The sequence below is a fragment of the Agelaius phoeniceus genome, chromosome 1 (genome assembly GCF_051311805.1).
Source record: "Agelaius phoeniceus isolate bAgePho1 chromosome 1, bAgePho1.hap1, whole genome shotgun sequence".
NCBI classification, from domain to species: domain Eukaryota; kingdom Metazoa; phylum Chordata; class Aves; order Passeriformes; family Icteridae; genus Agelaius; species Agelaius phoeniceus.
The window spans coordinates 50553644-50578931 of record NC_135265.1 but is presented as its reverse complement, the minus strand read 5'-3'; the positions used below and the strand labels follow the sequence as shown (position 1 = coordinate 50578931).

The 25288-nt window shown below is 35.8% G+C and overlaps 1 protein-coding gene across 2 annotated transcripts in view; it reads left to right on the top strand.

The window, feature by feature from the left end:
- The window catches only part of FBXL2 (F-box and leucine rich repeat protein 2), a 51479-nt gene that overhangs the window by 9751 nt on the left and 16440 nt on the right, over nt 1–25288 (top strand). Inside the window, exons 2-7 of one of the 2 annotated variants that reach the window (XM_054641134.2) lie at nt 4321–4382; nt 18181–18235; nt 19671–19745; nt 22637–22731; nt 24921–24989; nt 25076–25171. In XM_054641134.2, the coding sequence (XP_054497109.1) occupies nt 4321–4382; nt 18181–18235; nt 19671–19745; nt 22637–22731; nt 24921–24989; nt 25076–25171 (452 nt within the window). Of the gene's footprint in view, nt 1–4320; nt 4383–18180; nt 18236–19670; nt 19746–22636; nt 22732–24920; nt 24990–25056; nt 25172–25288 lie in introns of those variants that run through there. The other variant, XM_054641143.2, reaches the window with a different exon arrangement.

The window sequence follows — 25288 nt, the reverse complement described above, 5'->3', positions numbered from 1 at the left end:
TGACAACTGAAATTGCATGCTTAAGTATATATATATATAAGGACTGTCACCAAAATTAGTAGTATAACCTTATTTTGATGTTGAAATAACTCTATCAGAAAAGATTTCTTCATCCCATTAATTCTGATGAAAACAGGAGACCCTTATCACTAGCTGCTAGACCAGAAGAGATTAATGTGGTGCTTTCAGTGGAGGCATGCTAAGTGTGGTGTACCAAGAAGTAATGTTCTAGGACTAGTGGCAATTAGTATGTTTAATAATACGGAAAGGGAATTCAAATGGAGAAATTATCCTTTCTGGGTTTCACAGATTTACACAATGGGTGCTTTGTTTATATTATAAAGACATTTTAAAAATGGAGTTGCTAAAGAAATTAAATGTAAGAAGCTCTCAGGTAATTTTTAAAGAAAATACTCCCTTTTAGCTCGTAACCAATCTTCCAAAAGTACAATGAAGATATTACCAAGAGAGGTCAGTTAAGGAATGTAAGAAATGGCTCAAGAGTCAAGTAATAAGGAATTACAGTTTTCTCTTGTGGATTTTGTTTTGCGTTATTTGTTCCTGCAATTCTTTTAGAATGTAGAGATCTTCTGTAATTCTTCTTGTGTTTACAGGAAATTTGAAACTGATTTTGGAGTAACATTTATTACACATGTTCAATCACATCCTTTTACCTTGTGCATAGATTTGTCTGTTGTATTTGGGGATTTTATACAGTTAAAACCATACTTTTGTAGAGTTTGAGATACCCTATCTTTAACACAGTAAACTTGCTACCAAATACCAAAGCAATGAGAGGAGAAATATTGTTTTTACATTCAGGGTATTCTTAATTGTTATTTTAGATTACTGCATACAGGTATTCTGAGGGCATGTCATTGTCAGCATGATCTGTAAGTAAAGAAAAAAAATTATATTTGGCAAGAATACTATAATATTGTTACACCGATCAGACATTTCCTTAACGGAATGTTTTTGGTGAGGTTTTTTTTTTTTATATAAATAGAAACAGAAAAATAGAGGTTATGTTATAAAAATTAAGTCAAAAATAAAAATAACAATACATGAATGTACTAGGGTTCTTGCTTCAGTAATGGAAGTTTTAAATCATCAGAAACTATTCAAACAATGAATTTATTGTTATTTGCACCTTCTGTCTTCTTTCTTTGCTTGCATGCATTTGAAATCATGTTACAAGTGTTTATCTAAAAAATGACTCCTCCATTTGTCCTGTGTCTGCTCTCTGCTAGGGGGAAAACTTAATGAGGGGCCTTTAAAGCAGCCTCTCTCTTTTTCTGAGATGCAAATGCAATATGGCTCTGGACGCTGATAAACTTTCACAGAGTAAAAGAGTACTTTAAAGAGACACTTCCATTTTTCTAGATGTGCTTATTCCATAATAATAATACGTTATTATATGAGAACTGCTGCTACTACATACAAGAACACACAAAAGTTGCTGTTTGAGGGAAAACACCTTTGAATGTGTTTGTGGCCTCATCTGTGGCTGGTGTAGCAGGTGTGGTACTTTGTGTGGCAGGGCAGGTCACACACGTCTTGTAGTATGTAGTAAAAGCTGTGCTTTTTCAGTTTTAGCTGGGATTCCTAAATGAACCATATTGATCAGAAAAGCTGTCATGTATTCAAATAGTTTGTCCATCCAACTTTAACTTTAGAATATTCTTACATAAACATAAAGATGATAAGCTTTTTTCCTCAAAGTTGCTGGTTTGGTTGTAGGTTAGCTTTTCAGCTTGGCCTCGGAGGGACAATAATCACTGCTGTGCTGTGATTTGTAGCCAATTCACTTCTGTTGATGAGTAGTTGAAAATACTGTTTAACACAGGGAGCTATAATGCATGCTCAGGTCTTTAGAGCAACTTGCCTCATACCTTACTAACTCAAATCCTGTGTTATCCTCACACAATGAGCATATATATATATATGTATGTATATATATATATCTTTATATATATATATCTCCATGCTACTGTGTACTTGAGAATCTGTGGTGCAAAAAAAAAGGATAGTTAGATTTTTTTATACAGGCAAAGTGACAGCACACATGTAAACTAGTAGCACTCTGCAAAGTAGCTTTATTTAAAAATATATGCTTATGCATATATGTGTCTGCTAGATGATATAACTTTTGAGGCATTATCTGCAGCTATGGAATAATTTACATTAAAAGAGGATTTTTAGTTTTATGATACTGAATGTTCAGATTCTCAACTAGGATTAATGAGATGTAAGTTAACTTGTCTGTTTTGTCACAGACTTTGCATGCTCTCATGGAAGTGACATCCTTTTTCTGTGATTTATGTTGCTAACCTACAATGCACAGGAATATTTCCTTACTTGACTGTTTAGTGATCCTAACTTCTATGAGGATGGCATATATTCCCCTTTTTTCTGGATGAGTTCTGCTGTAAACACAATTAGGCATACAGTCCCTTCTTTAAAAAAAAAAAAATCCCAATATATGCTATTGTTTTCAGGCCCCAAACTGCAAATTTTGAGTAGTGTATAATGTAAAAATGGCATACATGGATAATTCATAAACCTATGAGTTGTCAAAGTCAGAAGCAGTCAACCAGTTCTAAAAATGTCATTGATGTACATGGTATATTTCAGCCTAAAGGCTGAAAGTATCAGCAGCAATGGGTATTGGAAATAAAACAACCAGAGCAAAGCTGAGCCTATGGTCAGCCATGTGGAGCTGCTTAAAGCCAACGCCTCTCTTCTGAAGGAGCTAGAATTGTCCTATTGAAATATGTGTTCATGGTTGTTTTATGCGTTGAATATCTGTAGTATCCAGTCTGTGAATAAATGTGCTGCTCCAGTTGCTGGAAAAGGAAGCTTGATTAAACTTGTCAGTCCTACTGAAAGTTGACAGCTTTATTCTCTTTAGAGGTGTGGATAGCCATGCACAGAGGTAGTGGGTGAAGAAATCTGTGTCAAAATTGAAATAGTAGTATGCAGTTAAACTTAAAATCAATCTAGGATGTACTGGAAGAGAAAAAAGGTTCTTGGCAGCAGCCAGAAGAAGGTTCGAGTTTTCAAATCTTACAATATTTTTTGGGGAGATATTTTCAAAATTCCCAGGAGTGTAATTTTTGCTGTCTCCCTTCCTTTATGAAAACAGAACCAAGCTTATATTCAGCTTTTTTTTTTTTCTTTCTTTACTTTTATGGACCTTTTTTCTTTTTTCTTTTTTTTTAATTAAGAAGCAAAGCCAATGGTTTGCAAGTATTCAATGTATGGGGATAGTAGGATGAACAACAATATCCTGATGTCAAGAACAGCATATGCTTAATAAAGGGAGAAGATTTCTTCCAGTTGTTTTAATGTTTTGTGTGATTTTCAGGTTTACCTTTTAGTGCTCAGAAAACTCATCTGTTTTGGATCCTTCTTCCTAGTTTTTGTTTCTGGTATTATGAACAGCAAATGAACTCCCTAAGGCTCTTCTCTTTACACAGGAAATGATTGCTTGTGACTTTGACATCTTCCAGTCTTTGCTATGGTTCCTTAAATTCCATTTCACCTTCTGTTTTGTTTAGTGCTTGTGTTCCTGTGGTAAAATTTCTCAAATTTAAATATTTAGACTAAGTTGTAAATCTGGTCAACATCTTTGTTTTAGTCTTTCTATTTAGCTGTTGACTAAAACTTTAGTATTGCCTGCTTTTTTCCTTGGGTGTTTTCTTTTAGTCTCTTTTTTTTCCCTCTTAGGATAAGTATGAATTATATAAAGCTTGGGTGAGAGGTATTTTCAGTTTTTCTTGTAGCATTTTTTGATCTGCTTACTTTGGTTACATAGCAGTTGCTGTCCTATCTGTGGCACTAAATTCTTTAAATGTACAGATAGTTATATTTTATCCATATTCACATGCCTGGGCCAAAGTATTTGCGCTGTAGACAGTGAAGGGAGGGACCTGAATAACTGGGAAGTGTCTAGGGTTTTTTTGTAATGGGACAGTTTTAGGACTGTGCAGCCACTGAGTGTTTGTACATGTCTTGCTTGAAGCTTCCCTACTGCTTGAAATACTTCTTTGTGCAGTGTAAGTGGGTTGGCTTCATAATTATTAAGTTGCTCCACAATTTCTGTGTGGTTAAATTAGCATTAAAGAACAGGTGTATATGGGGGTGTGGCTTTGTTCTGTACATTGAAATAATTTTATAGTATTGACAACTAACATGTTGAAAACTTGATATTAACAGTAATTGAAGAGAATTAAGCACCTAAGTGGAAGGTTAATAGCCTCTTCAAAAGATGTTTTTCTTGTTGATTTTTAAAATAGTGTTTTTTCTTTCTGTTTCTAGGTTTTCTCAAATAATGATGAAGCCCTTATTAACAAAAAACTACCCAAAGAACTTCTGTTAAGGTAATTGTACATAACATTTTAAGGAGTAAAAACCTGAGGATTGTATGTTGCTTATGGCTTTTACAGGCTATCAAGTGCTATTCATTCTTTCCTAAATCCTCTTGAAATAAATAACACACCTGATTTAGTTCTTGGAATTCTTGACCTTGTTGTCTTGATTTGTTTTAATGTGTTCAAGTTATACTGTACCATGGAAGATGTCATTTAGTTGTGATTTTTGACTTGCATGTCAAAAAAAGAAGTGAAATAAAATGTCCATTAAACTTTGGTGTACCAAGTAGTCAGCTGTTCCACAGTCTCAGTGTTTTATATCTGTCTGAAGAGCCTAATTCTCTAACATAGTTCATACTCTTTGTGCCATGAACTTTATTATAACAAAATAAAATACAAATTCAATGGCAGAGCTTCCAAAAAACTCTAAATAATAAAGTGAAAATCTCTATCTATCACCATTACTGCCAGTCTGTGTTGTATAAGACAGAACCAACAGAGGGATCTTTCTTATTGTAGTCATTGGATTACTCATAAATTTTATCAGCTTGCTGGTGTGTGAGTAGATCATCTTTGCAAAAGTTACCTAGAACACCAAGATCAGTAAGTTCAGCCCATGACTGGTGGATGTGTTCATGTTCTTATATGGTTGAAAGTTGATTTAAAGCATAGAATAAACCAACTGCCAAATGTGGAGCTATTGCTTGGTTGGATGTGGCCACTGCAGAGCTGGAACTGAACCAGGTCAGCAATGTCTTCTGTACCTACAGAGAGGATTTGTTACAGACTAATCCTTAAGGTGAAAGAAAAAAAAAGAAAAAAAAAGGTTTGGTTATGATGGTGCAATTACAGTTTTTAGTAGTGGGGTTATTAAAATTGAGTTGATGATTTATATCTTAATATACTGAAGAGGTGTTTGGGTCAGCTTGTGTGTATGTCACTGCTTCATTCCGATTTGAAGTGGAAGAATATCTCAATGGTATTTTGCATCTTGTGCTCAAAGAAAATGCTCCTAAAATCATTGTGACTATCACAGTGCTCTCTCAATGATATTTAAAAAGCAGTCTGTTGATAAAGGAGTTGAATTTTAAAAGGCTTTTCATTTTTGTTGAGATATATTCCATGTGGTGGCAGACTAATTAGACTCTTTGAACTGTTTAGAAAATGTGATTAAAAGAGACAGTCACTGAAGGATGCCCTGAACAGGAATTCTCATATCTTTTGCTTTGTTGACGTCAATGTCGCACATGAGCCACAAGATAAATGTCAGTGTAGGATGGTGCCTCCTTAGCTAAAAATCATGATCTGCAAGCACTTGTTTTCAAGCATTAGGACTCCCCAATAATTATGGAAATTACTGGCCTTTTCACTGTTATGGATGCTAAGTATCTCATTTATGTAATTGACTATAATTTGTTTATATGGTTTAGGTAATGAAAAGTATAATGTACTATGATAGTAAGGATCTCTTTTGGAGCATCTTTCCTAGGAGAGAGGCTGAGGGAGTTGGGCCTGTTCAGCATCAAGAAAGATGACTGAGAGGAGCCCTTGTCAATGTTTATCTGTACCTGAAAGGAGGATGCCAAGAGGATGGAGCCAGGTGCTTCTCAGTGGTGCCTAGCAATAGAACAAGAGGCAACAGGTATAAACTGGGACACAGGAAGTTCCACTTGAATGTGAGGAAGAACTTCTTTACTGTGTGGGTGGCCGTGCCCTGGAACAGATTGCCCAGAGAGGTGCTGGAGTCTCCCTCACTGGGGATATTCAAGAACCATCTGAATGCAATCCTGTACCATGTGCGCCAGGATGACCCTGCTTGAGCAGGGAGGTTGGACTGCATGACCCTCTGTGTTTCCTTTTTAACCTGACCCATTCTGTGATTCTCTGATTTTAAAGAATTCAGCAGGAATAAAAGCCAAACAAACAAGTCCAAGTAATTAGACTCTACCAGTGGCTTAGCTGTTTGTTCTTATATTCAAGTTAGCTTTATACAAAGCAACTTGAGGCTTATCTTGGATTTGAGGAAGTGGTGCAGCTAATCCCTGCCTGTACACTGTTACAGCAGTGTCTAAAGAAGCCTTTTGCATGGTTGAAAGGCTTTGTGGGGCTGAAACTAGAACATAAAATATCCCAGGCCAAGCGTACACGGAACTGATTCAGCCAACCATCTATTTTTTGTACACAAATGTCCTTTTTGCAATTGCATGGTGATTTACTAAAGCAGTGTTGCAGATGTAGCTAGAAGAGTTGATGATCTGAGAAACTGAACTGGGACTGTCAGCTTTCTCCATAAAGAACATGATGATCTCATGGGTCTGCTCTGCCAGAGAGAAATAAAGTGCATGTTTCATTATACCCACAAGACTGTGCTGATCACAAGGGTTTTGAAATGGAATGGAAGGAGAAGTGTGAGAGAGGTGCTCTGTAAATCTCCTTTTGAAATTGTACTGCTGCAGGGACAAACTCACAAGGCCAATGGCAGAGCATGTCAGAAAGAGGGACATGCATCTATGCATCTGGGTTCTGATCCCCACAGCATGTGGATATCTAAGGAAGTTTCAGGGCACAGACCTGCCTGTCTAAAGCTTTATCAGTGGGGAATTTGTTTTATGAGCCTTCACCTGAAGGCTGTTGTAAGCCTGAGTCTGAATGCCTTTGGACTCCTGAAACACTATCTGTTCATGCTGCAACATGTTTTAAAATTGCCTTGCCCTATGGCAAGACAATGACAGGAGAGCTTAAGTATTGCTGCACTGGGTGTAATTAATATTCTAATTGTTTTTCCTTTATTAGCTCTGCAGTCTACCTTTTAATTAAAAGGAGAGTAAACCAGTTGCAGTGGAAACATTCTGCTCAGAGAGCTGGAACTGAACAGTAAATACCACTGAAAGTGTCATCAAATGTACTTAGTTTGCTTCTTGCTTGTATCAGATATGTATGAAAACTGTTAGCATTGCAGCCCACTTTTAAAAAAATCCTATTGGACTTGTGGAAAAAATGTGATTAATATCTTGTTACAAATACCTGGAAATTAAATGTAAACACAATTTCTTCTATTTCCAGAATTGGTCTTGTTCTCATTTGCATGAAGTATTTAAATTTATGTAATCTGGCTATAACAAGCAGTCAGTCCAACTTTTTCCTCTAAAATTGAAAAACTTTTTCCTGATGGTAGACTTAAAAAATAAAACCACTTTGAAATTTATTCATAGAATAGTGTTGCTATACTTGCATACTCTAAAGTTGAACAAAGTTCCCTTGGTCTTTTACTGCAGTTCATCATCATCATCATCACCACTTTTAATATTATGATTGCAATTACTAATGTAACAACCAGAATTATATTGGAAGGTTTTCAAGCCAGTGTCATGTCTGTTGCACATTTTCTGTGGAGTATCTAGTATGCGTCTAAGTAAATGGTTGAGACCCCAATCTTCCCAAGCACAAAACTTGTTTGAAAGGATTAGAAATGAGAGATTATTTGTTCTTTCTCAAGCAGACTCAGATAACTGGGCAGAGGAGGAAGAGGATATCTGATTAATATGGACAGTGGTGCTTTTGAAGAAGACCCTTGTTTGGAGGGGCCAGTTATACTTTGAGGTTGGTGGTATAGCTGGAGTGGAGAAAGGGAGGTATTTAATGTGTAACCTTTTCTGGTTTATGGACATTCATTTTTATTTGTAATATTGGAGTATATTTTTACCTGTGAAAGAAATAGTCTGCTTCTAAAAAATTTTTTTGGAGTATTCAGGCTAAAGGAAAAATTATCACCCCTGTTAGCTGTTGAAGTGCTATTAGTTTGCCAGTTGGCAAGGAATGTTCATTCTCCTCTACTGTTATATATTGCAAGAGTAAAAGGTTAAATAAATGCTCATTTGTATGATGTTTAAGAATTGTGTGGTGGTATTATAAATTGTGCAATTGAAACAGTTTTTGGATTATTGTAGTAGCTTTTTTTTTGTTGTTGTTAACCTATGTGTTTATGAGAAAGCATCAATTGAATATACAGGACATTCATTGTAGAATTGAATTGGTGTCTGAAATTCACAAACACTTACCTGTCATCAGAAGAATGAGAAATCAAGTCAGGCTAATACGATTTTAGTAGTAACTTTCCTAGTAAGATCTCACTGCCTTAAAGTGGCTCTTTTTTTTTTTTTTTTTTTTTTAATTGCTGGGGAAAAACCCTAAAACAATGGATTATTACAGTTACAGTGTGCATTTGAAAATAAATTGAAACCAAAAAAATGAAGTATATGTAATTAATTTTAGAATGTCCTGATTTTTTTTGGCTTGATAAAAAGTAACCAAGCACTTTTGAAAAGGCAGATACTGCCAGTTCTTTTGGCATGTAGAAAGATGAGAAATATTTGTTAATTTGTATTTTACCTGCTAATGCTCTGTGAAAACTGTAAGTGTTTTTACAAAAGTAGTAAGCTTAAGGAACGGAGATGTTTGTCCCTTTCAGCTGCTTAAACCATTTTCAGTTCCTCTCCGCCTACAAGGTACCAACTTCATAAATTGTACCTCAAATATAGAAACTATTGTGAGTGCTGTTGTAAACCATACTTTTTGAGTGCATGTACTTAAGAGTAGATCTTTGCTATCAGTCTCAAAATTTGAGTGGTCAATCAGATTTAGAAGAGGATAAGTAGAGTTTTGGGACTGAAATTAGGAGAGGAACCCAGGAGTGGCATTCCAGCAGCAGCATTTCTTGTAGGCAATAATATGCAGCTTAAGAGTTGAAGTTTTCATGTAATAAAGTTTTGATAAAGTTTTCCATTATAATAAAGTTTTCATGTTTCTATTTTTTCTTTTTATTACTGCATGCTGCTTTTGGCTGAGCTTTTAGTGTGTTCATTGCTGTAGAGAAAAAGTTACCGAAAGCTTAAAACTGGTGAAGTCAAACATAGTATTTGATATATTTGAAGTGATGCTTTACCATCTGTGTGCTTAACTGTGAGGGAAATAGAAAAGAAATACAGCAAAGGCTACAATAAGAAATTGTTGTGATGTCATGGGTATTTCTTAGCTAGGTCCTGGAGGGACTTGGATGGCCCACAATTGCTGTAAACTTTGGCTGCTGTATCTTAGCATACGAGTACTGACTAGTGAGTCAAAGAACTGAGAAATATAAACCTTTTGTCTGGAGCAGTTCTTGGTTGGTAAGAATTTTATAAGCAGAAAAACAATATATGTGTTTTGAAGGGGAAAGGAAAAAACAATCTGTCATCTCAGACATGATTCATTTTCCCCACTACAAGTATCTGTATAATTAAATAGGGAAATATTTCACCCTGAATAGCTGAGATTGCTGCTTAGTGTTTGACAGTCTCAGGGAAACATTCCAGTTTTATAATGCACATGCAATCTTTTATTTTGATTTTAGAGTGTTTTGCAAGTCTTCAAACTCCTCTATAGTAGTCTGCCAAACAATTGCAGTTAAACTGTTTAGAATTAGAAAGAGCCAAATTGATACAAGTATATAAACTATTCACAGATTATGAACTGAAGGGATTATATTTCTTATGAGAGTAAGAGTTCTTTTCTGTATATTTTCACAAATCTATAGGTTTTGTAAAGCAAATTCTAATATTGCTTCATAACAAGTAATTTTCATTAATTCTTTTAATTTAACATGCCTGAAGTACATCTGTCCAAAGAATTAGTGCAGAGCAGCACTAATTCACACTATTCAATATGGTGTGAGTATCCTTTAAATATTTGCTAACTAGAAATGTGGAGACTAACACTGACAAGAATCAAGTAGGAACAATGCAACAGATGACAGCATAATAGCAAATCCTGACTCACTTCTGTGGAGTCATATATTCATTTCCAGTGGTCCTTACCTCCCAAAAAGTGATCAGAAATTAAAATGAGTAAATTATCTGAATGAGCCACAGGCACAGGTCATGGACAAGATAAAGCCTTTGGAAATTAGTTAAATATTTTGATCTTTAGCTAGAAAAACAACAGAATTATAATTATTTTAGGACTATATAAGATATGCAGGGTTCTTTCAGAATTCATATGTGATTTGGCAGCAATTTAAAAAATAATATCACATTATCAATGCTATTTTTGTTATAACATGATTTATGTAATGTTACAATGTATAGTTGTTTAGTTTCTCTGTTTCTTCAGACTTCAAGGTAGTGTATCTAATTTCAAATACACACAGACAATGCAGTAAGTTGCAATTTTCTCATTAATCAGCTTTTTAAAGAAAAATTTCCTTTTATTCTGAAGAGGGATAGTGTTTTAAAACTTCCCAGTGACTTATCTCATGTTCAGGACAGAACTTGGGCTCTGCCTGAAGAAACTGAAGGCTGAATCAGTACTTGGTGGTCAGTATACCCCCTTCAGAATGTGGAGAAGGTCTCATGTTGACCTTTTTTTTTACATTGCTACATGCATTGTTTGTCTGCTTATGAAATTCTTACCAAGATCAGTTCCAGATGCAAGTTGATATTTTTCAATTCTTTGCCTCACCAGTCGGCACTTTGTATGCATTTTCTGCCTTCTTTGTATAAGATGCTAAACATTTGTAAATGATTATATGAACAATCCAGTTTGAAATTGGAGTAGGTAGCTGCCATCCTCTATTTAGTATTTTTAAATGATTTGGTTTTGTTCACAAACAAGTGCCAGTGTAAGCTCAATAAGGAATGTTTTGGGCAGCGATATTTCAGATGGAATTCCTTTAAAAATGTGAGTGAGAGGCTTGAAGAACAGATGCAGAAAATTTCACACTAGTGCTCTTGTATACTGTGTTAATGAGGAAGAGGAAGTATGGAAATGGAAGTGGGCTTTTATTGTGTCAAGGTGCTAAGTAAAATTTGTGAATTTCAAAAAGCAAATATTTTCTTTAATGTTTCTGCTTGAGGCTTCCTTATAAATGGAGTGCTTTAGCTTTACTTGGTTCAAGTTACAAGTATTATCTCTCAGTAAGAAGATGCTTGTGATAAAGGATTAGTCACACTGGAACAAAAAGAAAACAAAAGTAAAGAAGTATTTGAAGGAGGAGTAACAGCTGAAAGGAATATAGCAGTGATTTTCAAAACCTTTGGAATTGTACTTTACCATTTATTTTGTTTCATTTTTTTCTTTTATTTGTTACTAAACCTCTCTTTGGAATCTCATATTTAGTGATGACTTAATTCAGTGTAGGGCTTTATTTACCTTGAAACTGGAGTTTATTTAAACTCAGTCTCTAAATTTGTTCATTATCAGGACTAAATGTTCAGAAATATTAGTGATATAAGGAAGGCTGCTTTTTATATGGAGGCAGAGGGGGAAATGTTCTCCCTCATTTCCATGTGAAAAGTGCCATCAAAGAACAAAAAGGCAGTCAAAAGATACTCTTGCTTTCTAAAAAGAAAAAAAAATATTTCTTCAATATTGATACTAGACAGTTTAAATAGAAAACCATACATAAAAATACCTGAGACTTTTTGGTCTGTAATTCATGAAGTACTTACAGGAGAGGTGAACATTATTATCTGTGTTTTCATGATGCAAACACAGACATCAGGAAGAGAAGTCTTTTGTTAAAGGTCATCCTCCAGGCCAGTAGCAGAGCTACAGTTTGGATCAGATCTACTGAATCCTACTCCAGCAACTAACTAAAGCACACAAATCTGTGGTCTATGGAGTGTCCCTAAGCTGCATGTCGGCAGTGCATCAGGTCAGTTATCCACTTCTCTAGCTAGACAGTAATGTGCAGGGTGGGTATGGTGGATTTTTGGCTGTTTGGTGCCCAGATTATAATCCCTTCACTCCTGAGAAAAAAGAGACTGTAGGATAGTTGGAATGGCCAGGGGTTGTATTAGGACTGTGGGCTGCAATTTAAACCACTATGAACTAATGATTAGGCTGACTGCTTTTATTTAGTAAGATGTGTTATAGTTGCCAAATTTGTACTTCATAAAATCACTTCATAAAAATAAAATCTATATTAAAAAATTATAGACTAGCTGAGGCTGGAAAATTAAACAGAACTGGCCCTTTTTGAATTTATCATTGGGCATTTTGTTTCAGATCCTGAGAGTATCTGAAAAGGTTGCTGTTGTGTTGTTATATTTGATCATACTTTACAATTAAATGAAACTCATTTTCAAAGAATGAATAATAGGATCCACTTGTCTTGCAAGTAACATGTAGACCATAAAAGGTTAGATGCTGTCCTTTCTAAAATGAATCCGGCAAAGCTGATTTCTGTTGCAATGGAAAATAGATGTCAGACATCCTGTAGTTAGCCTAGTATTTTGCAATTGCCAATGCTTATGTCAATGTTCTGTAGTAATAAGTGCTTTGGTGAAAGAAAAGGAGGTTTGGCTTGTAAGAAGTGTTTCTTGCATTTTTACTGAAAGACTTTCTATGGCGATCACCTGAGAAAGATCTGAGTTGTTTACAAGTGGAAACAGCAGAGTTGAATTACTGGAAAGTTTTGGAGCATGTAGCAGAGTTCCTGGTTGAAGTGCTTTACTTTACAAAATAGCTCATCCGCAGTGAAAATGGGTTTGTTTTAATAATTGACCTGCATTAGATGAATCAATGCATGTGAGCTTTGTGTAGCAATTTGGTGTTCCTCAGCCTTTTGCTATTGAAACAGTCCTGACAGATAAGATACTTGGTTTTTTATAGAGAATAGTCAAATTTCTTAAGATTTAAATGTGCCTCACTGTTTATCTTTCCAGGACAAGTGTTATTTCATAGTTTTATTGAATAAGGTATTACAGGATTTAGCTGCAAAGTTCAGAAGTACACCAGCATTAACATTGCTAATTTAATCATATAAATATAAGTTTATTTGTTGAACTTAATATTTACTAAAGATTCTGCTTTCCTGAATTAAGGCTATAAGTTATTTCTCTTACCTGTATGTTTTCTAGCATATTTTTATTCTAGTGTTTGTACACACTGTTGGACTACACTTAACCGTGACATGCCTCATACCTCAATAGGATGTTTAGTAAAATGGAGGACAGAAGTGAAGAGAAACCTTCCATGTGTAAAGACTTGTAAATATGATTTCTATCTGCTAAGTATGACATTTTAGGAGAAATACAAGACAGTTTCTGTGGTGGTTATCAGACTTTGCCACTATGTGTGTTCAGACACAATTAGTGTTCACAAATAGTGAACTAAGAGTGTCTGATTCCCATTTCCACTGTTGCTTGGGCATGCATGGAGAAAATGCTGAGAAAAAAACTACTAAAAAAAGAAAATCAAAGCTGTGGAAGCTGTGCTTGGTCTCCCTGATATTTTTCCCATGCATGTAGGCTTTACTCTTCTGTATTGCATGTGAAGGACTTTAGTGTGAACAGATTTGCTATGCAAGGAATTGTACAAGTCAGTAGGAAATCCATAGTCTAAAGTGGGAAAGACATAACAGATTTGTTGTGTGCATGTTTTGTAACAACTGGACAGTGTGGCAAAGTTGAAAGGATCTTCTAAGCAAGTTATCTAGTTGATGTGCTGTCTTCGGTGAGACATTTTTCATCCTTATTACTTTGGTTCTCATTTTGATAAAGTTTGTTTTTGTCCTTGTGTGCAAAGCCACTATAAATTTAAACAGCATGAAAATCAAAAGTTCTGGTTGTGGAATTCCATTCACAAGTCAATTGTAAACAAACCCATATCTTAGGTTTTTAGTGAAGCTTTTTAGAAATTACCTGGTGTTTCTGTCATACCAAATTCTGGGTGTGAGGCCAGAATTTCCAGGAAGTAAAGTGTCTATGTGTCATACTCACTGCATGCGTCTCATTATCCATTTTTTATCAATCCTTATAGCATTGTATCAAAATACCTAAAATGAGTAATTGCTGGGGTATTACTTCAAAAACTTATTCTTCATGTGATCAAATGTGGAAGGGCCTTACAAAAGCAAGAGAGAAGCAGTTTGACTCTTGCACAAATTGATTTCTTCCTCTGTAGGAGGTACACTGTACAGTGTTGGGTTTTGAGAACTAGCTTGTTCATTTCTGTTGCCCCTTAGGGAAGGAAACAATGTTAGGAGTCAGCTGTCTCTGTGTTTGGAAAGACGTTGGGCAGTCTATTTATAGCACAAGAGAATAAAAAAGCACATGTGGAAATACATGGGAAGGTGCTGGAGACTGTAGATAACCACTTCCTGTCAGCAGAACCATATAAATTGAAGTGAAAGTGTCTCAAAAAGGTGACCTAGAAGGTCTGTGGCCCTCTTATGCTGAGTTTTGGTGAGTCTTAAGTATCAAGCAAATTCCAGAGTAGAAGCATTTGAATCCCAATTGCAGCACTTTTAAGCAGGCAAGAAATAGGTGAGATTCTGTAAGATTCTTGTCTGATGCTGTGTCAAAAAGGCTGTTACAATGGCCTGAAATGGCTTTGAAAATGGGGGTAATGAAATCATACTTCATGTCTGTATACAGCCTTGTTGATACTAAGTAATGCTGCAGATGCTTCTGATATCTACATTTGAAGAAACATACTGAAAAAGTAATGGGCAGAGAAAAGGAGGTTTAAAGAACTGAAGTAAAACAACTGTTAAAATTGGAATTAAAGATGACATGATAAGTGGCTTTTAAACTTGGTGAGGATAAAGTATGAACTGCTAAAGCACTCTTTAATTTGGTGAAGAAAAGTAGAAAACGGCATAGAGCTGGAAGTCAGACATTCGCCTTGGAAATAAGGGAAACATTTTGACAGAGTGATTAACCAGTGGAACAAACTACCAGAGAAGGTGATGATTTTCCGTGTCTTGAAGGCTTTCAAATAAAGAATAGATCCTTTTCTGTAAGTTAGGCTTTAGCCAAATGCTTGTTTGCTGTGAGGGAGTTGAGGAGCTCTGAGCTTGTACAACTCTTTGTGCCTTTGGCATGAAGCTGATGTGTGCTGCAGGGACTGTTAACATTGAAAGGTCTCCAAGGCCAAACTCATGAGGCACGTGTCCAGAGTGGTGTGTGCCTAGGGATGAAAAGGCTTGAAGGGCTCCAAGTGTTGGTAAGTGTATTTTCCTTCTTGAGCTCAATACAGGCGAACTATGGAGAATTGAATAGCCTGGGACACTAGAACTCAGACCAGATGATTCTAAACGTTACTGTGAATCTATTAACTTAATTTCCATTTCCTTGTGTTAATACATGCCAAAGACTGAAGTGGAAATGAATCCTGCTGCTGGCTGCTTCCACCTACGTAGCTGTGGTCGTAGAGGACAGAAGTGCTATACAACCAGCAGCTGCCCTGCTTGGTAGTTTTTTCCACTTTTTAAAATTGCAAGTGTCTGCTAATGGTCCTTCACCCAAATGCCAGACAATGTCACTGTCTGTTCCCATCTCATTTTGTTGGTTGCATTTAAAGTCTTTAAAGACTCTGAAGTCTTTTAAAGACTTGAAATGACTTTAGACCTCAGAGTCTTGTGCCTTCTTGACCAGTTTTCCTGACTGGTAAGGATTTGCTGGTAATTCTGTGGGACTGCAAGGAGACAAGCAAGTGCGTGTCAGTGGTACATGTGAAAGACTGTATTGTAGAGGGTAAATAAATAGAAAAACATGTAAAAAGGTGTTTTCAAGCACATGTGCGAGATGCCTCTTTGGAATTATAAAGGTACTTACTGGCATCTCTTACCTATTGTACTGTATAAGTGAAGGGTAATAATTGTGCTTCTGATTGCTGGTAATGCATCTTAATGTTGTTACCTGTTTTGATGGGGACAGCTTGAGCTGCCTTGCAGGAAAGGTTCTTCTCTATAACAAAAAAAAAAACCTAAAAGCATTACAAATGTTTATACTTGCTAAAATATTTCTTCTCTTAATATAGAATAACCACTTTCAGTTTTTAACTTTTTGAAAAGTCACTTCATACAGAATGAAGCAAAAATAAATACATCTGTTCTCCATTTGGTTTTAGTTTAACTTTTTTTCTTTTAGCAGAAATCCTGCATCAGCATTAATCTCTTAACAGCAATAAACAATGAAACATGAAGATAGACTGCCAGACAACTCAAGAGTGGTGGGGGTATATAAAAAACCCTTTCCTTAACATCTTACAGTTTCCTCTGTTGTTTGTTATTTTGGTAGAACTGGATACCTCACTTCTAAAGCATGTCACATTCTTATTTAGACAAGAGTATTGTGTCACAAGTTCTTTCATTGTACAAATAGCATGGAAATCTGTCTTTTGTGCTTCTGTAAATCTGAGATAACCCTCAGGTTCCACTCTCACAGTGGTTCTGTGAGGAAGCTTCTGCAAGCCAGGAAGCTTTTGCAGCTCTCTCTTGTGTAATCTCTACAACCTCATCTGCTGACATTTCCCTCATGGTAGGGAGAAAGGTGATGTCAGAAGAGGGTTCCTGGTGAGGTGCTGATATTTATGCTGCTCTTAAAAGAGAGAGAACACTTTTCAGTGTTTATCTGAACAGTCCAGTGATTTTCTGAGCACATTGTGTACTTTGTGCATTCAATGCCGCTAAGTTTCCTGAAGTGGACAGGCCTCAGAAAGGATGTTCAAATGTCAAAATAGATGCTATCAAAATAAGTGTTATTGACAGGATTTTATAAACTGTTTCATGGCTTCTGAAAACATCTTTCCTTCTGTTTGCTTGGCTATTAGTTTTTTTGAGAAAGTATATTACTCTATGGTAAAGAAGAGAAGAAAAAATTTCCAGGTGTCGAATGAAATATTGGAAGACTACTATCTGAAGTGATCATAATAAATGTCCAGAAGGTTGTTCTGTTTAAGAAGTACTTTCATTACATTTTTTACTCTTACCACAGCTAAAACAGTGCTTAAGATGTAGGCATCCATTTTGAGCTCTAGCTTCAGATTTTAATTTGAAAAACAGTAACCAGAACGTTACATGATTAAATTCAACATCTCTTACATATTGTTTGCTCCTCAATGTTAACATCTAACTATAATATGAAATTGTTCTTATTACTGTTCATGATTTTGATCACTGAAAAAGTTCCTTGGCAATCAGATAGCTGTTTATCAGTGAATTACAGGAACATCTTTCATATATTTCATAGCTTTCATTCTCTGAAATAGAAAATTATTTTTCTCTGAAATAGAAAATTATTTTTAATAGGATCTATATTTTATGCTTGAGCTAATTATTTCTTTTTCACTGAGAACATTCTCTGAACCAATTTCATTGGTGCTTGGAAATGGTATTTAGCAAAATTCATTTTGACAGTGAAAAATTTCTTTCTGTAAACTATTAAGAGTAGACAACCCTGAGAAATTGGTTCCATGATCAGAATAGTAAATCTGAATTTTCCTCTGTAGTTGTTTCTTGTAGAGTAAATTTTTAAAAAAAGATACTATGTTAGACTTAGTAGTCACTGTGAACCCTTTCACAAATTTGGGTCATTGTCCCTTGTGTTAATATTTAGATTCTTGAACTTGGATTTATCTATGTGTTATCTATTTCTTACTCTTCACCAACTGCTGAAATCTTCATCAGTATTTGTGTAAGTTATTTCTTTAATTCTAGCACAATTAAAGGAATATAAGCTACTTTCTCTGAATTAAGAGGAAAAAATAATCTGTTCTAGTAAGGAGAGGGAACAGAAAACAGATTTTCAGAAGCAGTACCTGCTGGGTTCTCATATGTTGGTGTTGACTGTCTTTAGATGTTAGCTATGATATTATTCTGTAAGTCTCAATAACCAAAAATAATTTGGTAAAACACTCATATGGCATTTAACCTGTTTCTTGTGTAACTGGTGTCTTTCCATAGAACTACAGAAACGTGAATACATGCAGTAGTTGGAATTCATAATTAAACATTTTGATTGTAGTTGTTTTCCTTTCTTTCTAGAATATTTTCTTTCTTGGACATAGTTACTTTGTGTCGCTGTGCACAAGTTTCCAAGGTATGTATTTCTCTTGGTTTTTTTTGTTGTTCCCTATGCTATTCTCTTAATTACATCCAAATCATGGGATTCATTGCCATCTGCTTCCTGTTTAAAAAAAAATGTTTTCTCAGTCTCTTAGTTTATTAAAGCATATAAGCAGCGGTCCCAGTTTTGTATGTAGATGTGGGCTTAGTCGCTGTGTCCAGGAGTTCTGTCTAAAGGCTGTGGAAAAGATATCCAGTCCTGTTTGCTCTGTATCTGGAGAAGGGATTAAGCCCAGTTTGGTATAATGGCATTTGCTTTTTATAAAGCATGTGGCTGTATAACACTATTTTTCAGGTGTAATTGCTGCTTAAAATTCCATGTAGTTTGGTTAATGTGCACCATGTGTCTAAGAAGTAGATCCATCATTTTCTTGCCAAGTACAAAAGTAGATGGATGTTAAGTAGATGGGCTACTAGTGGAGGAAAAAGGTACACACAAGATATTAGTGAAGGCATGCTAAGTTTTTATGTTTAGCTTGTCTTCATTTTTTCTTCTTGAAATAAAATGAATAATACTCCATTTCTACATCAGCTGCATACAATGAACTATATTGTTATACAACATAAATGAACTTAATTTCATTCCTCTTACAGTTGGGTTTGGTTTGGGATTTAATTGGTTGGTTGATTTAATGTATAATTGTGTAATTGTTTCATTCTTTACCCATATCACCCTGTCCTGCAATTTCAGTAAATCTTGTGAGTCAGGTAACATCAGGTTTCATCTAAAACCTACTAAACTGCATAAGAAAACCAAAGTGATTGAATAAATTGTATCTTTCTCTGAAAACTTCTCAGTTGGATGTGGTATTCGTTTTTCTCTCATTTTCTGCACATATCTCTGTTTCTCTGGCTTCTTAATTCTGCTTAACTTTGAACAACTATTGCTTTGACAGTGAAGAAGGACAAGCTCTCAAACATGTACATGTAACTTAGCAGATGGAAAGGAAAGGCCTGGTCCTAATAGTGGAAAGTCAGCAGTTTTCTGAAAGGTTTCTGTTTTCTCAGAATAGTAACTAGTGAGGTTGAGGAACTGTGGTTTTATTGAAAGGAATCTCATCTGCAGCTACTTTTTTCCATTTAGATGTAGCAAAAGTAACTAATTAGAAAACTGTACAAAAGCTTTTTAAGAATGGAGGGTTAACTCTTTCTGTGTATGTGCTTCGCATTTAATACCTTGCTTTGCCATATGTTTTGTAGCCACAAGTTAACCTTTGAAGTGTAATCCATTTAGGAGATTTGAGATTAATTTCTTCAAATTCTATGTTTTTAACTATGTATGAGTACTAATATCTACAATTTTTTTAAAATGCTACCTGAAATTGTCAAGTTTGCAATTGTATTACTGAGAGGAAAATGAAGGGAGCAGGCAGTGGCAGTAATAAATAAACTGTATTTGTTTTCTGTAGGCATGGAATGTTTTAGCTCTGGATGGAAGCAACTGGCAAAGAATAGACCTCTTTAACTTCCAAACGGATATAGAGGTTAGTGTCTTTTTTCATTTTTAGGGTATTTTTTATTCCGATTGAGATGTTGAAGAGCATAGCCCATTTTGAGTGCCCTGCATACTGCGCTTGTTTTCACACATTTTAAAGACTAAGATCACGAAAATAGCACTGTGAAGGAGCAAATGAAAAAGAACTCTATATTTTGCCTTTTTTTTTTCCTGGATGTGTGTTTCAGTTTTGGTTGCCGGCTGTGTGCCAGATGATTTTCATATATCATATACATATAAGGCTCTAGAAATTCAAGCCTGCTCATTTCTAGAAAGGAAAGGTGTAAACCGTGCCTCTGGATGGAGTGAGATTCTTGGAATTGCATTTACAATCTAGAGGATAGTTCTGCTAGTCCCAAATCCTTCTATGAGGGGGCCATCTAGTGCTGGAAGCTCACTGGACACTTGGCTACAGCATTTGGAGATTAAAGCATTAAAATGCTGGACAACTTTTCTTACTGCAGGCTTGCCTAGATTTGATTTGTGTGTATCTGATTACCATTTTATGACCATTTGTTTCATAAGGTTTAAACCTTGTGTGAATGCAGAAACATGTGAAGTAAAGTCCTTTCCAGTGTATAATGAAAGGTTTAAGGGTAGGCTTGTCTTCTGTAAGAAAAACATGTCTGCATTAATGCTATCATAGATGTGCATAACAAAATAAAATATGACATCTGAAAATGAAGAAAAAAATTAGTGGGGAACAAAAATTCCTTGATTCAATCTGAACTGTTTTATTATTTGTTGATACAAATTAAATGTAGACTACAATAGTAGATTTGTTTCTGTATTTTATGTTTTAACTTCTTAGTTGCATGAATAAAATCCAGATGTGTTTCATTTGCTGTATTTTGCTAACCATGGTACAAACTGTTCCTAAAGTTTTACAGTAACATAGAAAGTAAATTTTTTTCACCACTCTTTTAAAACTTTATTGCCAACTCCTGTGCTCTACTTACCTCAAACAAGAGGATCTTGCAGAGGTAGGAGAAAGATTTTTGGCATCTGCTTCAATCTAAATGTGCCAAAGAAGACTTGGAGCTTTAATGTCATGTTTTCAGTTGCCCTTAATCTTGTGTTCCTCATTTGCTAAGAAATAAAGTAAAACCCCACAGGTCTGCAGTCCTTCCTGTTGATAGGCCTTTTCTGCGTTTGCAGTCACTTTGGTATTTCGAAACACAGAATTGTATTTTCAAGTTTTCAATATTTTTGTCCTGTATTTTACCTAGTGGCATTGCCCTCTGAGATGCTGAGATATTTGTAACATGGGATTCAGGAGAAGGAGTGAAACTAAGTTATGATGTCCTATTGCTATAAAAAGTTGCTGTGGTTTGTAGCACTTCAGTTACTTCAGTATATTGTATTTAAGTACATTTGTAATACATAACTCTTAAATTTACTCATAAAAGTGTGTTCAGCAAGAAATTATTTCACAAATCAGTTCTTCAACAAAAGAGTTTCACATCTGGTGTCTAAGAACTCTTTTTAGCTGTTTTAGTATCATATTTTTTTGTCCATGAATTTAGGACAGGTAAAAGCTCCCAACTATATTTGGCAACTTTGTGCTCAGTTGGACGTTGTGCTGATTGGTGATTTTTTAGTCAGTACTTGATCTGAGAATATCAAATTATGAAAAATTAGGTTTTGTGAAACTTTTCTTTATTTAAGACTTCACATGGTAGAGAATAAAATGGGAGGGACCCTATAAAAATGTGTTTGTTTAATATCAAAAATATGTGATCTTGAATTTAAACATACCTTATGATTTCTTCGTATGTGGAACTAATTGTAAGCTGGGGTAGGTTGAAAAACTAGGTTTTTTGAGTGACAAATTATTTGAACAGCTAAATGTATTTGAATGCACAAAAGTTGTCTTCTTTAGCATGCTGGATTTTGGGAGGTTTTACATAAATGAGTTTGGGAAAACTTGGGAAAACTTTCTTTGAATAATTCTTTAGGATTTGGCTTTTTTCTGCAATGTAAATTGAACTTGTATCATATATTATTCATTGAAGAATTTATTCTTACAGTAAAGGTATTTGGCCTTTACTGAGAAATAATACTGATTGATTGAAAAGCTTAAAAAATTAAACTAGATTTTCAGTTTCTTTGTTTTGGTGTAAATTCTTTGGAGTGATAAGATAAGCAATGTTGCATATGGACCAAGAAACAAGCTCTGATAAGAAAATATTTTTACGTAGTGATGGCCAGGATGTTATTATTAGAGAAGGACAATAAAATGTAACAACATGTCAACAAAAAATCCACTGGCCTGTAATTCTACACATATTTTTTCTTTCAAAAAATAAAGGGAGAGGAAAAAATGCACAGTGCTGTTAGGTATTAGTCCTGTTGTTGCTGCTCCCACCCAGGTGTTTGGCATCTTTCAGTTGCAAGCTTCCCTAGGCAGGAGCTGTAAAACAGGGACTTGCTGGGGGATGTTGTGATGTACTGGCCTAAGCAAGATCTCTGTGGGCAATTTCAACTTAGGTGCTGTAAGAGTGGCTAGGACCCTTGAGGAGTGGCCAAGCCTCCCATTGCACCTCTGGGGCAGTTCCCTACCCATCTGACAAAACTTGAAGATCATTTTAGTAGTCTTAATGGGTAGGGTCTGCTGTGACAAAAAGTTGAGCTGTGTATGATCGAATGAAAAAAAAGGAAGAAAGAATTAAAGATTGAATTGAATAGTACCTGGGTGTGAGTGCAGATTCCCAACAGGTAACTGTTATTTCTTAAAGCAGAAAAAGAAATTCCAAGAGTTATAGTTCTTACTCTAGTGGGGTGTAGCTGGGACTAGTCTTAACTCCTGGGATTTTTAATTTGGTTAGAATATTGTGTCAGAATAAAACTCAGCTAAATCTTCCTTTTGTTTGGTTTAAGGGTCGTGTTGTGGAAAATATATCAAAAAGGTGTGGTGGGTTCCTGAGACAGCTTAGTCTGAGAGGATGTCTTGGTGTCGGAGACTCCTCTTTAAAGTAAGTAAAATCCTTGATGGAGACATCACTTGTTTCCTAATGTGTGCACCAACTGCAATTAGATTACTGTTGTGTCTGTTTGTATTTCTGAGTCCTGACTGATGAGCAAAGTGGGATATTTAGGTAAGTACTAAATACCTTGGTATTGACTAAATGAGACATCAGTTTGAGATCAAAATATAGCTTTTGTTATTTTCTAGCAATGAACTAAGAAATGAAAGCTTGTGCTTTTCAGAAGCATGGCTTTTTCTTTCATGAGGATTATGTTGATATTGCTCCATTTTCAAGTGGTTAAAATGTTTTCAGACTATACTCTGGCTTCCTTCAATAGTCAGAGTATCAAGATTAGTGGTCATTTTATTGTTTATCATCTAGTCTGGACAAGAGGTGACCCTAGAAATAGGAGGAAGGATAAAGACTGGTACCTACATTGAGTGCCTTCAAAATCAGGAAGGATCTGGAATTCTTTTCTGGGTCAAAATAAGTACAGGCAGGTGACAAGAACATTGTGGGAGGCTCTAGAGAGGACAGTGACCCTTCTTTTACACAGGGTATGAACTGAACTGTGCAGTTTGTTCCCAGAAGAATGTTTGAATCCATATGAGCTTTTTCCAATGCAAAATGTTTAGCCAGGTTCCTGTGATATTTCTGTGAGTATTTAAACCCTAAGATCCTACCTCCAGCTGAAGGTGGAGCACCACAAGCACTTTAGGGCTCAAATAACATTTGGAGGAAGTCTTGGAGTCTGGCTTTTTGCAGTTATGCTTTCTTCCTCTCTCCCTGGAGCCTGGGCTGGATGGTGTTCAGTCTCAAGTACTATGGCCATTCTGAGGTAGAAAATATAAGTGCAAAGATTTTGTTATCAGTGGGCATTAAGCTGCTGTCCTGTGACCTTTAGCTATTTCTAAAATTTATAAGTAAGTCAATTCTTTAACTTTTGCCTCTAGAGTAAATTCATGCAGCATTAATTTTCAGATACTTGTTCTGAAAGTGATTTTTCCTGTAAGGCTATTTGTGTTGAGTTGTTTCCAGATCTATTAGTTTTGTGGGCAATACTAATTGCTCTATTTATCTTTCTTCTACATCAAACTTTGAGTAAAATGGCCAATTACTGATGTAGGTATTGGCCATATAAGCACTGAATGCTTGTGGCAGGTCTGTCAGGACATGCTTGAATCTCAGAGGCAGTTTGCTGTTCCTCCAAAGTGTAACATCTTTCCAAGTGATTTGAAGAGTGTCTTGATTGTAAATCTCCCTCCAGTATATGAATTTTGAAATAGCTGTTTTGAGTATTCAAGTGGAAACTCTCACCAGTATAACTGCTTGCTGGGGTTTTTTTCCATTGTTTGCAACCCATGCTGTAGAGCCAGAAGCTGTTACCAGCTGAGCGTGTAGTCAGATCTGTTAACCAGGGCAAGCCTCCAGACAAAACTGTTTTTGTGTGTTTCCTTCCCTCCTGCCTATAAAATCCATGCAGCTGAAGGAAACCTGGGCATAAAAACAGTGTTCTGAAATGCAATGTAGCTGTAAATATTACTTTGCACAGATGAAAAGAAAATGTATGTATTTCTTCAGGCTGATTAGTATAATGATATATGCAAGCAGTATAATAGCTCCAATCATCCTTAAAGTTCATATCCAGTAGTGCACACTGATGCCTTTTAATTTTTAAAATAATAAAGAAGCAATTTGCAGCCTACAGGGCATTCCACTGGTAGTTCAATAAACTTAGGTTACCCTTGCTATTGTACCAGGTGTGTCCCTTTCCATTTGCTGTGGGAGCAAGCTCCTTATTGAGACTTGCAAAGGCTTCAGTAATGAGATGTGCAAAAACTCTTCCCAGAAGCCTAATGTGTAACTGATGTAACACTTGAAGCTTTCTGTTCATGCCCTTTGAGTTTTTGTTATGGTATTTGCAGCAAGTTCTGGCTGATATATGACAGAAATAAGCACCTTGCCCAAGTGGTGTTTGAGAGAGAAATGGCACTTTCCTAAGGCCAGGAACTTGCAGTAGGAAAAGGAAGAAGCAACCACTGAGACAAATGTGTTTGAAGCATGCTTTGCAGTTACTCTGTGCCTTGAAGATCCGGCTTTTTGACCAAGGTGGGAGGAGGTACAGGTGGGACAGAGCGCGCTCTAGTGACTGCCTTGCACTCGGGACATTTTATTGATTCAGCTCTTTGTTGTAGGACCTTTGCACAGAACTGCAGAAACATCGAACACTTAAATCTGAATGGGTGCACAAAAATCACTGACAGGTAAGTCAAAGAAGTTTTTTGATTGATGGGAAAATTTGGAAAAAGAAGTAGCTGAAGGTATTTTTAGTGTGTCTGCTGTTTTGCAGCACGTGTTACAGTCTTAGCAGATTCTGTTCCAAGCTGAAACATCTGGATCTGACATCCTGCGTAGCCATCACAAACAGTTCTTTAAAAGGCTTAAGGTAAGAAGATTCAGTGTTCTGTGTTAAAGAAAAGTGTTTAAAGAGCTGTTCAGCATTTAATGAAGTTAAAAAATTGGTGCTGAACCTTTATACTGTGAATCAGCACGGGCTGTATTC